The sequence below is a fragment of the Mesitornis unicolor genome, unplaced genomic scaffold, assembly GCF_000695765.1.
Source record: "Mesitornis unicolor isolate BGI_N332 unplaced genomic scaffold, ASM69576v1 scaffold3037, whole genome shotgun sequence".
Taxonomy (NCBI): Eukaryota; Metazoa; Chordata; class Aves; order Mesitornithiformes; family Mesitornithidae; genus Mesitornis; species Mesitornis unicolor.
Window position 1 is genome coordinate 48006 of NW_010195536.1, and position 13607 is coordinate 61612.

The 13607-nt window shown below is 49.6% G+C and overlaps 1 protein-coding gene across 1 annotated transcript in view; it reads right to left on the reverse strand.

The window, feature by feature from the left end:
- Positions 1–13607, reverse strand: part of NTNG2 (netrin G2) — a 44133-nt gene that overhangs the window by 2491 nt on the left and 28035 nt on the right. The window contains 2 exon segments of the mRNA XM_010188142.1: positions 10126–10152; positions 11876–12048. Of these exon segments, the coding sequence (XP_010186444.1) occupies positions 10126–10152; positions 11876–12048 (200 nt within the window).

Sequence of the window (13607 nt, forward strand, 5' to 3'; positions counted from 1 at the left end):
AGGGTGCTGGTGGGGTGGGAGATGTCACCATCACTTGGCTGAGCACTGCTCCTGTCCCCAGGGCTGGTCTCTTTCAGCTGTGAGCACACATAAGAAAACAACTGGCTAGGTTTAATTTGCAGCCAGAGGAATTTGATTACTTGCTTCTCGTGTTTGCTTTTCATTACCATGACTTGGGATGATGACTGCCTTGTAGTGTTAGATTCAGAGTGGCGGATCTTTCTGGAAATTTAAAAGTATAACACAGGAGGAGAGGAGGTACCCTAGCTGCCTTGTGACCTGGTCAGGAGGTGTCCTAGCCAGCATGGGCATGAGAGAACGTGAGCAGAGACAGCCAGGTCTGAGCTTCCCAAGCTGTCGGAGAGGAGGGAGGGAGGCTCGGAACTGGAGTTTTGGTCCAAGCTCTAACATTAAACATTCAAGGATGGCAGAGGGATGCGAGGGAAGGATGGGGGTTGGCATGCACATGCGACTGGTAGAGGAGGCTTGTGTCAATGAAATGAAGGCCAGGGAAGATGGAGCAGGGCAGAGGTTTCCCCATAGTTCACAGCTGCCTGAGGAGGAACTGGGAGTCTGCTGTAATCTTGACCTCCTGTGAAATGACTTCTGCCTGTTTGACCAATACCCAAAGAATTTCAGCTCAAATACTTCTGGCTGCTGCAGTTCCCAAGTATTGTTTCACCCTAGGGATGGACTCCTCTATACAGCTAACCACGACTCGGATAGGCCAACCCTCCCCATCCTCTCCATGTTGGAGGCTGCAGGATCCCATAACCTAGGTGAAGACCAGGAGCCCTGGAGCACTGTGCTCCCTCCTCTTACCTTTATACATTTCAATAGAAGCCACTGGGACAGAGTCTTGTTTGAGCCGGATGAGTTTTGAGTTATTCTTTGAGGATGCTTAAGAAAAATCAGAGACACGCTTTTTCTCATCACTTAGCATTGCTCCGTGTCCTACCCTACCGCAAGCAGCTCTGCTACGAGAACAATGCTGAGCCGCGCCAAGAACACCACTCTGGCAGCGCCGCCATCTATTTCTGCACCAGACAGCTAGTAGCTGCAAAATTTCTCCTCTTCTCCCCTCCTCGACGTTCAATGCATGAAAAACTTAATGCAATGCTATTGCAATGCACAAAGCTGGGTGCCAAGGAGCTACTCGCGCATCCCCCCGTTACGCACGTTCAGTGGCATGAACTGGGTTATTCAGGATAAGGATCTACAAGGCTAAACAGCTTAAAAAAAATCTACTGGCCATGACCTCAGTTTGATGGAGGTCACAGCAACCAGCACCTAAAAAGCTGCTAGGAGTACAGCTGGGAGGACAAATGCTATGGAGGTGGTATCTGGCAGGGCTTGCTATGGGGTCCTGCTGAGCCCGCACTGCTCCAGCCCAGCTTGTCCCCACCAGCACCACGTACCTGGCTTCTTCCCATGCCTCTTGCCTGCAGAGTGTGCTGCGCGCCCTGCTTTGCTCTTCGGAGCCGCTACGCGAGATGATATAAAATATATCTGAGTGTGGTGATGGGAAGAGAGCTCCCAGTGTTAGCCTAGCACAGTTGGGCTGGGAAAATTCTTCAGGGTAAGGGGCTGCCCTGGCCGCGACCGTGGTTTCTCAAGGCCGTGCTGCCAGCCAGGCCCCCATCCCACGCAGAATGACCGGGGTGTTGGGGCTAAAGGGTGTCTCTTTCAAATTGAGCTGATGGAGTTTGGTGCTGGGGAAAGGAGGGGTTTGTGCTTTGGTAACCCCAGTAAGGGGCAAGGTTGAGCAGTGCTGCAACCCAGCAGAGTGTTTAGAAATGGGTCCCAATGGTGTTTGTGGTGCACAGCGCTGTGGTGCTCAGGAGGTGCTGGGTGGGCATTGCCAGCTACAACCCACCAGTGCCCGTCACATCCCCACAGTGATAGCAATGGCAGGAAGTGGCCATGCTCCCCACCCCTGGGGCTCAGTCATGGTCAGAGCAGGCCCACTGCTGCTTCTGATGCCATTTGTGAGGCTGCTGTGGCACTGGGGCCTCCTCAGGTGTTCATGGCTGGTCCCATGATGGGTTGGCATGGTGTCCAGACCCTGGCCTCTCTCACCTTCATGGTCTTCTCAGGCCATCATGGCTTCCTCTGTCCCTTGGCACAATGGCTGAATGTGGGATGTGACGGGCACTCAGCAGAGGACCAGGACAGTGCAGGGGGACCAGGGCCTGTTGTCCCAGCCATGAGGGAACTGGGGCAGCCCAGAGGGGAAGGAGCAGCTCAGTGGGTCCCTGAGGTGCTCCAAAGCCCGACATCTCTGCAGTGGGTGCTGCAGGTGGCCCTGGGGGCCATATCCCTGTGTAGAAACCCCCACAGTTGTGCCTATCCCTCATGAGGAGTGAGCCACGGCCACAGGGAGGTGTTGGAAGCTGCATGATCAGCTAACAAGGCTTGGCCCTGTTGGGCCAGAGCAGCTGATCAGCCCAATCAGTCTTGGCCAATTAATTTTTGCTGGGGAAAGGTACATGTCCCTGACTCTGTGGCAAAAAACCCAAACATCCCAGCCCTAAACACATCTCCAAAAAGATCTCCATGGGGCTGGATGAGCAGAACTGAGCTGAGGTGGACACTGAGTAGGAGAGCAGACTGTATGATGGTGGGTCATGCTGAGGATAGGTGGGTTGTCCTAACCTATGGGCACTGGGGGAGGAACCTGTCTTTGCCTTACCTCGAATGTTCTCGGGAGGGTCTGGTGGCTTCGGCTTGGGTCCAAGTGCTGCTGTGTTTGATGGGCGCTGAACAGCTTATGGTGGCATCAGTTAGAAAGAACATCAGATTTAATACAGATCCCTCTCTTGTTTGCTTAAAAATGTGGCAAAGTGACACTGGAAGCTCTAGGCAGGTAGCTAAGGTGGGCTGGTAGAGCCACATCTGGTTAAGGATGTTGAAGCAGGAAAGAAAGACAAAGTCTCCTGGAAATTAGAGTCTTTAAGTGTGAAGAGAGACAGGCAAAATACAAAAGTACTCCTATGGGAGGGCGTGGGAGCTGCTGGATGGGCCAGTGTTGGCAAATGGTCATTACATTGCCCAAATGCCGAGAGAAGCTGAATCTGCAGACCACAGTCAAGACACAGAAGCCCTCCTTGTTCAGCACAGGCTGTCAGCAACACCTGGAATTGATGCCAGTGGCATAGGCCTATCAAACTGTATCAAATACAGTTTTATTTCTCTGTGAGGCCAGAGATGGGCCCAAAAGCACAACAATTCCAAACAATTTCTGCTCCCTAGTGGAGTACTTCCAAGCACTGGGTAGTATCCTGGGCCCAGCTTCAGCAGTTATGTTCCGCACTGGAAGGGATGCTAACGTCTACATCTGGAGCAAGCTACAGGCATCTTGGGTAGGAGACAAGAGCTGAATGCCAGCAGTCAACTGCTGAAGTATTTGTGTGCTGGTGGGAACCCCAAGGAGAAGAAATTTCAGCCTCAACAGCCAGCATGAGGCTTCCCAAGGTTCCCACCAGGAGCAGCTCACCTTAGGCAGTCACGCAGGAGACCTGAAGCAAGGAAATGCATAAGAAGGCATCTATGACATAAAACGACACAGGCCTATCTATTTACAAAGTTATTCTGCTCTACAAACAGACTCTGGTCTCGGGAGATGACAGGATTTCCATGATCCCCTCTGCTCACCCCAGCAGCAAGCTGTGAACAATCTCTTCTACCACTTAACCATCCTCATCTTTCATGTACATGACTAAACCCCGAGGCTCAATCCAGCCTCACCAGATTCCCAGCTGCGTGTAGGGCACAGACAGCCCTGAGCTTTTTTTTCCAAGGCAGGAGGAAGAGAGAGATGCATGGAAAATGGAGACGCAGAACTAGAAACGAAAGCATTTGCTGGGAGCTGGTGCTCGCTGGTGGGGCCCAGCCCAGCCATGTGTCTCCTACCTTCTGCTCCTGGGCCAGCCTTGGTTGGGGGAGAGCCCACCTGCAGCGGGGCGGCCGCCGACAAACCGGTGTAGTCTTGGAGCGATGAAAGGGGAAAGCTGTGTTACTGGGTGTACTGGGGGAGCTGGCAACCAGCGAGGAGCTCTGCACCGCTTTGGAGGACAGAGCCAACCTGCCCCTGTGCCTCGTGGGTTTTCGTGCCTGGCCTGAGTGCACAGGGCAGCCAGAGAGTCTGATGAAAGAATTTGCCAGCTACTGCGGTGAAATTAAACCAGCAAGGAATTTATAGATCACTTGTTTGATTTTCCCTGCAAACCCTCACCCCCAACTGGCTTCGTACCCCTCCCCGTCTTCTCAATATTGGTAACAATCTTCAGGTTTGCTAGAAAACAAACCAAGGAATAAAATTTTAAAAGCCATATTATTAATTTTAAGCTCCAGTTGGGTAACATAAGGAGGAGGAGGAAAAAAAAAAAAATCTCGATTCTTGCCAAGTTTGAAAGGACAAACCCGAGTAGGAGAGAAATGTGATTTCCCAGCCTCGTCAAGGGGATGATAAACAATGCAGAATAAAAGAGAAAAAAAAAAGATATATATTTTTTAATGACAAGCTCTAAGAGAAGGTGATAGACATTGTCCTTTTCAGCTGGAAAGTGGAAACCAATTGATATTAATATGGTGTTAAAGAGAATATGAAAAAAGCCCTGTGCAAATTGGCAAGGGTTTAATTAGAGTCACAATAAAAAACAGCCCTGAAGGCATTTTGCTTTTTAGTCATTCACATACACCTCCACTCAATCGCATTTACAGAGCCAGGAAAATTATTAATGCTCATTATCCTGCGAACCTTTCCCTTGTAGCTCTGGGACATTAATGGACGGTTTTACATTTCGGGAGGAGGAGCTTACAATGTCTACGTCCTACCCAGTTCATACAAATGGGAGACACTGGGCAGCTCTTATTTTGGGGATCTGTATCAGCCCTGATGAAAACTGCTGGTCTTGGTGGGTTTTGGGGGAAGTAAAATAAATTGACCCAAGAAGTCATGCTTCATAGCAAAAATTATTGGGACAAACAGCATTGGAGTAGTGAGGAGGGACCCTGGAAAAAGTCTTTCTCAACACCAAATCCCATTTCTGCAGGACCTGCACAAAGCCAGGCTTTTGGTGCTCTCTTTCTGCTGGAGCTGTTGAGCATCCAAGGTGGGAAATGGAAGCAGGAAGAAAAAAAGCAAAAAAGCTTTTTTTTTTGGTTTGTTTTTTTTGGGGTTTTTTTTTTTTGCTTATTTTGGAAGTGGGGAAAAATGTAACAAATGGCAAGGAAGGATTTGAAATAACAGAACTGCAGAAGGCAAATGAGAATAGCACTTAATTCATCCTCCTTAGGGTAACTCTGCGATTTACCTTCCTTCTACCCATTTTGGCAGCCTTGACTGCCTTCAGACCACAGACCGTGCCCATAAATTCATTCTTCTCCCTCCTCTCACCGCAGGCAACCGAGCACAAAAGCATCCTACGGACATGACCACAGCTCCACCTTGACCACAAAAACACCACGAGCAGCCAAAGAAAGCAGATGTCTAGCAGATCCATGCAACCCAGAGACAACCCAAATCGAATCTACTCCTCTAGCCTACGTGCTATGTTGCTTTCTGCCTTGCCACTACCCACTAGTGTGCGGAGGCATGAAGGAGAAGGGAAAAACACATCGGTCTGACTTGAAATACCTGGTTTTTTCTGCGTTTCTTTCACGGGCACAGAGACAGCGAGCTCAGAGGCTGGGCTGGGGATGCTTGCTTATGATGGGAGGCAGAAATTCAGAGGGCAGAAGACAGTGTGTAAGTTAGAGGGTGAAACAGCACAGGGATGGGGCAGGGCTCTGACAGGACATTTTTAAATGGCTGAGCTAGCTTTATAGCAAGGAGGGGTTTGTTTAATGCTTCTAAAATTCAGAAAGGAGTGTCTCACTTTGGGACTCTGACCCAGCTTGGGGTTACTGTGTTTCCTGCAAATGGGCGTCTTTCCAGGAGCTCGAAGAGTCAACTCTCTGGAAAAGTGTTTCTCCTGAGGTCCAAGGGATTTAGAGACACAGCCCCTTTATGTTTGGCAGAACCAGAGGGGAGGAAAGTGTCTGGCCAAAAGCAGATCAGAATTAGGCTGTGTCTTGATTCTCTGATGCTGGTCAAAGGCATGTGATGGAGCTTTTGCATCAAGCCCAGCACGCTGCCCTGGTAGGAGAGCAGATCCCTGAGCTGCTGGGTGGCCCTGACTACCTCCTTATTTGGAGCAGCCCCCCTCCAGGAGCTGTCTCCATGCCCAGGCACACTGTTTGGGTTGGACCTGGCTGTGCAGAAACATCGATGGGGTCTGGATGGGGGCAAAGATTTCCCTGACCATACCAAGCCAGATATGTGGCAGCTGGACTTTGATTTATTTACTTATTTTGTCCCTTGCCATCAGTTAATGAATGAATTCTAAAACATTTTCTCTGCCCAGGAAGCAGGTTTTGGAGAAGGAATAAACCCTGAGGTGCATGATGCCTCCTAAGTCCCTCAGAGCAGTTTGGCAGGAAAGACTGTCCCCCCCTCACCACCCAACCTCACACCGCTGCCATCCTGCTTGCCCCAAATGTGTGACACAAGTGAGGCAGAGCACTGCAAATCATCCACAAGATAGACACTAAACACGCCACCCACACAGACACAGCACTTGCAAAAAAATAGACCTAAAATGTCGAGCATGGATAAAAATCAAGTGACCCCAAGTACGTGGTGTGGATGTAGACGTGATCCCCTGTCACTGCTGGGGCCATGGCGATGGGGTGAGCTCTGGGCAGAGGGGGTGGATGAACCCTCCATGTACAGCATGGACCAGGGGTAAGGAGCACTTCTTAACACACCAGAGACTTGCACTCCTTTGCCCAGGGTCACTCCAACTCCATAGAAGTTGGAGCTAAACCCTCAGCTTTCTGATTAACTACTCAAGCAGGGTACTTCCATGGATATATCTATATTTGCATAAACATGCAATCAAGTTTCCTCATCCCTTTGACTGGCTTCTGGCAGCTCCCCCAGACAGACTGTTACTAACATACTGTGGGTGTAAAACGTCCTCCAGGGAAATATCAGGCCCTGAAAGCATGGCAAGGGGAGGAATGCGTGTCTAATTCCCCTATGAGAAGCTTAAAAAAAATGTCCTGCTGTTAAGTTTTATCTGCTGATTTCCAAAAGACAAGTGAAAACACTGTCTCCTTGTTCACAGAGGGAGAGAAGAAGGAACCCCCAGCAAAAGGACAAAAGCTTTCCTCCACGGGGTGATTCTAGAAATTAGGGAAGGGCGTTTCTGGCGTGTGTGTGAGCTCCAGCCCCGCACACTCCCTGGCTGCTCATACAGCGGCTGCCTGGGGAACGTTAAAGTGCGACTCTGCCCTAGGAAAACTGCCCTTGAAGATACAGCCAGCCTGCCTGACATCCTCCAGTCTGGACAACCCTCCTGCCCGTTCTGGTATCACACGTGGAGATTGGGAATGGATTGATGGGATACAATTCCTGTCTCCTTCCAGCAAGACTGGGTATGTGGTTTAATTTTATGGTGGATAGTAAAGCCCTCGCTGCTCTCCTGCCCTGCCTTGTGATGGGAGCTGTAAGAGAGCATCTCTCTCAGCCATGCCAGCCCTGTGCAGGGCAAAATTGCCAACTTGTTCTAGGAGGGATGAATTTTGAAAACCTTTCATTTTTTCTCTCAATTTTGTTTTTTTAAAAAGGAAAAAAAACATTGCTTCCCCCAGTCCTGGCTTCACTTCTTGCTGCCCTGATGATAGTGCAATGACAGCAGAGTGAGCTCAGTCGGGGAGGGGGGATGGCAGCCCATAGCATGGTTGTCTCTTGGTTTTGAGGTGGACCCGTTGTGGCTGGCTCCTTGATTACAGGGACCATAATGCTCACTCCTAGCTTGTGTTACAGTCAAAGTGTCCTTGGACTGGAGAGAGAGAAAAGCAAACCAGGACTGCCCAGAGGCTGGGGGATGTGTGCAGAGTCAGGGTGATTTTTATCCATGTCCCTTTATCATCCTACAGAGCAGATAACCAGGGCCACCAATATGGCAGTCCCACGTGGTCCGGAGGAGCCAGGATGGGAAGCAGCCAAAAAGAGGAGCCTGGCAGCAGAGTCCTGTCCCTCTGAGTGAGGCCGGGAGCGTGGCACCCACCTGGCTGGGTAGTGGTGGCAGGTAGGGGGGTGCTGGTGGTGGTGGTTGTAGTAGTGGTAGTGGTGGTGGTGGTGGTGGTGGGCGTTGTTGTGGTGGTCGTTTTTGCGGTGGTGGTTTTTACAGTGGTAACCCGCTGTGGTCGCTCATAGGCTAGCAAGCAAAGAGAAGAGGTGGGAGGCACTTACTGGGGGGAATGAAGGGTTTCCTTGCCAGCCCGCACACCCGTGAGGCTGCTGCTGCTGGGGCTGAACTGGTGACCGATTTCTCAGTGCGGTTACAACTGGGGCACCGAGAGGATTAAGGCGATGCTGGCTCGATGACGCGGGACGCAGCGTGTGTGTGCGGGGGCCGAAGGCTGTATCAGCTTACTCTGTTGGTGCAGATATTGGCTTAAATACTTACAGCTCCATCATAAACTAATTGCCAATTAAGCTGAAAAGGGGAAATGCAAGCAGGGCTGTGCAAAGATGGGGTGAAGAGCAGGCTGGAGGTGCAGAGAAGCTCCCAGCCTACCCCTGCCCCATCAACAGCACCATTCCCCTCTGCCACTCCACAGGCAGGAACCACCCGGCACCAACGCAACCAGCCCGTACGAGTGGCATCTATTAATTTCCACTGGCATGGCAAATTAATTAATGGCCTAAGGTCAGCAAGGCCCTGTGGAGTGGAGCAGGAGCGATCCCAGGTGTGGTGCCCACCCCACCACGCTCGCCGCAATAGCCCCAACTAAAATAACACTCGGAACACAGATTCCTACTTAACTTACACCTGCTGCCCTCCTGTCCTTGTTTGTCCCACTGCTTCATGCAGATTATCATGCTTAATTTCATAATAGCCCTGAGCTAGTTTAAATACTTAATTTAGGTCACTTCTAGTCTCCTATGCAGGCTAAATAATCTCTCCTTAACTGGCCTTGGACACAAATCCCTCCTGTCCACCTCCTGTGCATCGCTCCCAGCATCCTCCCAGCTTCTACCTAGCAGCAAATTTTGATGATAAATATTTTCCAGTGAAACAAAGGTAGCACTGAGGATGTGAAGCTCCGTTAAGGGGGGGGGGGAAGAGTTATCAAAATGGTTTTGACCAGAAAAGCAAAGAATATTTTGGACTGTTAAAACATTTAATTTTTAAAATAAAAATTTACTTAAGGGAGACTTAATTTTTATTTGAAAATTTTAACCATTTAACTGCCTAAAATCTAAATACCGTTCATTTACCCAGAAAAACTGCCCTCCGCTTTTCAATTAGGTGCATTTTTCTTAATTGCATTTGCATTTCTCTGAAACTCTTTCTCCTCCAATTCTTTCCACTTGCCTGCAAACCAAAGAATTCATTATTCATTATTCATTCAGCTCTCCGATTTGTTTCTTCTGGAGGGTAATTCTGAGCCACAAAATTCAAACCCAGGCTTCTGCCTACCCAAACCTCAGGGCTCTTTGATATCAAACTACCTCCAGCTTTGTTAAATAAGGAGTCCTATCACACCATCAATCTTTCAATAGAAATCCCTGCTGAGCTCTACCGCTTTTGCTGCCGACACTTCATAGACATATGTTCATATACATACACGTGTATGTACAGATGTATACACACACTCTATGTATGGTTTTTTATCGATAGCCCAAGGTGACCCAGACTGGATGCTCTGCCAAATAATTCAAACCCAGCTCCTTCTCAGCGCAGAAGTCTGCAATACTGGGGGGAAAAGTTCACAGTGAGCACTGGTGGTTTTGAAGAGTCTTTTTTTATTTCCTTTCCGGCTGCCATTCTAACGAACCTCTTGGGGGGAAACCATGCCAGAGGAAGAGGCAAAATGAGGCTACTGAAGTCAAAGGAAGAAAATATAAGACTCTTTGACAGGACAGAAAATGAAGCACAATTAGGGAAGACTTATTGCCTGGAAAATGATAATGGACAGAAAATAACAATATTTTTTTTCCTAGTGACATCCGCAAGGACCATGCACCAAGGTGTTAAATGCCAGCATTTCAGTTATGTTTTTACTTACTGCCAAAGGCTGAGCCTGCAGCTGCACCTGGAAAAAAACAAGAAGAAGCCTGGTCACTGGAAGCAGGACACCATCGGCTCTGAGACCAGCAGAAGATCAAACAGATACACAATGTGGGACCAAATAGCAGTTCATTAGCAGGGGTTTTGCTCATAGCCATATCAGTTTGCTCTGACATCTTAAAAGCTGCTTTTGTCAAACCACAGAGGCAATCAGACAGTTTCGTGTGTAGTCTTGGCATCTCAAGACTTTCACCTGGGGAAGAAATAACAGTGTGGCCCTTGCTGATGGGGTTTTTTCTGTTCACCATTTGCTTGACCTACCATTAAAGCCCAGCAAAGGACAAGCACAATTTCTGTGGTTCACTGGGCTAAGTATGAGCTGTACAGTCTGAACCAGGCTGTTGCGCCTGGGGCAGTTCTCCATGAGTGAGAAGATGCTGCAAAGCCACCGGCTTCAAACTCACCAGTCCAAGGCCATCCAAGGACCAGCTTCTGGCTTTTGGCACCCAGAAGACGAATGGCCATTGTCCTCTCTACTGTAACAAGCGGATGAATCATGGAAAGTCTCAGCTTTGCATGAACATAAAGCACAGGATCAGGGATGGAAGAGGTGGGACCACCAAGAGGAGAGGATTTCAGAGAAATGCCTCCGTTGCAGAGGAAGAAGATGATGTTAATGGGAGGGGAGAAAGTAACGGAGAGTCAGGGAGAAGACTGACAGATAGGAAGAGAGATGAATGGGAGAAAAAAGAGCAGAGGAGAAAGAGAAATAGGAAGAGACACAAGGAATGGAGGGAGGGAAGGAGAGAGAACAGCATGTCTGTGCCTGTCAGCACCAGAAACTCTCCCAGGCTCCTTTGAAGCAATGCAGCCGTGTGGTGGGAGCTGACAAGCTCGTTCCCTTTCAAAGAACCTGCTCATCTACCAGCCCTGGCACACACAAAACATTCCCGTCACGGCCTTCGGAGCCTGAATTTCAGCTTTGATCATCTTAAAGCACATAAATCTTTCAAAAAATTTGGAGGGAGGGAGGGAAAAGATTCTCTTTGGTACCGCTCAAAGCTGCTGCTTGAAAGGCTGGAGTGGCTACTGTGGCTCTGTGACATTTAAACACGTCTGCTGATGTGGTCTGGACAGAAACCCAGGAGAAACTGGCCCATCTGTGATGTTTCCTGCCCCAATTCCCCTGCTTGAGTGATGGTGGGTATGCATCCTTCATCTCGTCTGCGCATCTTTGCTTCTGTCAGTGCCTTGCTCCGGCAGGCAATTGGATGAGACTGGAGCTGCGCAGAGGGACCGCAGCTCACGGCGCTTGCCTGAAACCCTGGCATACACAGAACAGCATCCAGAAAGCAACCTGTACTCCTGCAGCTGAGCAGTGCCAGCGCTGAGCCCATGGACTACTTGAAAGCCAGTGCTCTACTGTGGCTAAATAGTGTCTTCTGCAAGGGACAGTAATTTGCATTGCTACAAAACCTGCTACCTGTATCTTGGCCCAAGCTCATCCTTCCTATTCTCAACCGTAATTTGAACTCGGCACTCATCTACCAGCAGCAACAACTCTTTGCATCCACCCAGTTCCTCTTAAATTTCTCTCTGTACCAGGGCACAGGTAAATACCAACTTCCCTTTCGAAAGCTGAGCATCCAGCACTGATTCGAGCTGGAGAAGGACAAGATGAGAATCCAGTCCCATCTGTGGGTGTTGTGCAGCCCAAGGTAGGAACGCAGCTGCTGCAGGTTACTTACATGCATTGGGGGACCCGTTGGGGAGAGGCAGGTAGGATCCTGCTCGCCAAGACCTGGAGCGAAAGTTCTTCTTGCACTTGCCGCAGTCCTGCCCTGTGGTGTTGTGCTCACACTCACACTGCAGGCTGCCCTCTTTGAAGGTGCACAGGTTGGCGTGGAGGTTGCATTTACACCTGGAAGAGGAAGACAGGAGAAGAGCTGTCAGGTATCACTGTGACTCCTCCTTGTGTAGCGCTGTCTGTGCACATGAAAATGCAGAGGTGAAGCAGGGCTTGGTTACTCCTTTCCTGTTCCTTCTGCGGGATTTTCCCCCTGAACTCAGCTGTTTTCCCCAGGTATCTGGTGCTGGGCTTACAATGTCTACGTCCTCACTGAGGTGGATCTGCAGTCTCTATTCCAAGATGAGAGATACTTTACTGCAGTAGCACAGATGATTTAATGGTAAGTCAACATCTCCAGCAGAGACTCCAGTAAGGAGTCACACACATTTTTTTTTTCAGAAATCTGAGTGATTAGCTTAGATGTAGGCATTTACTTGGAGGCAGAGAGGACAGTCTCGAGCTTTAGCTGGAGAAGCATAGCTAACCCTGGTGGGACTCAGCCTCTTGGCCCCTGCACTGTGTGCTAAAGTCAAGAGCGTTTTCTCCCATGGTGTGAAGTTGCACAGCACCAATCCTCTTCACTACTCGCACGCAGCCCCAGCCTGCTGCAACCAAAATAACGCAGAGAACAAGTCGCATCAGAATCTGCCTTTTAGTCCCCGCCTTATCAGAGAAGGCAACAAGGAAAAACACTATTCAGCAATTTGCAAGCATTAACAAACTTTTAATGAGCTCTAGTGCAGTATGCAGGGAATAATTATCTCCGTGCACAATAATTCCTGTTGCTCGGGCTCTGGAGGTAACTTGCGCAGAGCTTGGAGGCTGAGCCCATAACTCACACGTGGCTCTAGTGACAACAGGGCCTGAGCTCAGGCCATCAGAGATAGCGGGGACCAAAACCTCTCATTTAATTCCTGACAGTGGATCCCTAGCACAGGTTTTTCACTGGTTTGTACAATAATTTACACTCTTGGAAGCAGAACCATTAGCAAAGAGTAATGCTGTGCCTTATGTGAATGGGTAGAGAAGTCTGACTGTGTAGTGCTTTGTTTTACTGGGCTAATTGCACAAGAGATGCAAAGCTGAGGGGAATGAACTGCTCACACAGAAGATAGAGGAATCATGCCCTGCTTCTTCTCATGCTGTATCTACGCTGGGATAAACAATCTGGATTAGGCCAGGAGGCGTGAGCCAGGTCCCTCCCAGCCGCCGGCAGCACGCATGCCCACCAGCTCCTGGTGCCTCTCCCCATCTCCCTGGAGCCCCCAGAGATGCTCTCCAGCCTGACCCACTGAGCCTACCTTTGCTCCATTCCTCCTCATGCATGGCTGGATAAGCTGACTCCATCTATGATTTTTTTCCTTTTTTTTTTCCCCTCCCCCTCCCCTCCCTGTCCTTAATTCTAGCAAACCCCGCTCAGAGGCTAAGCATAAGCTGGATGAAAGGCCTCTCTCCCTGTCTTACAACCCTGCCCTGCCTCTGAGCAAGCAGAGGAGGGAATATTGCAGACTCTGAAAGGGAGAAAGGAAGAAAACGTGGTCCGTGGAGCAGAGGCAGGCACACCCAACATGCTCCACTTGAATCTGTGTGTTAGCGAGCACTGGAGAGGCTGTGTCACGGCTGAAAGGACT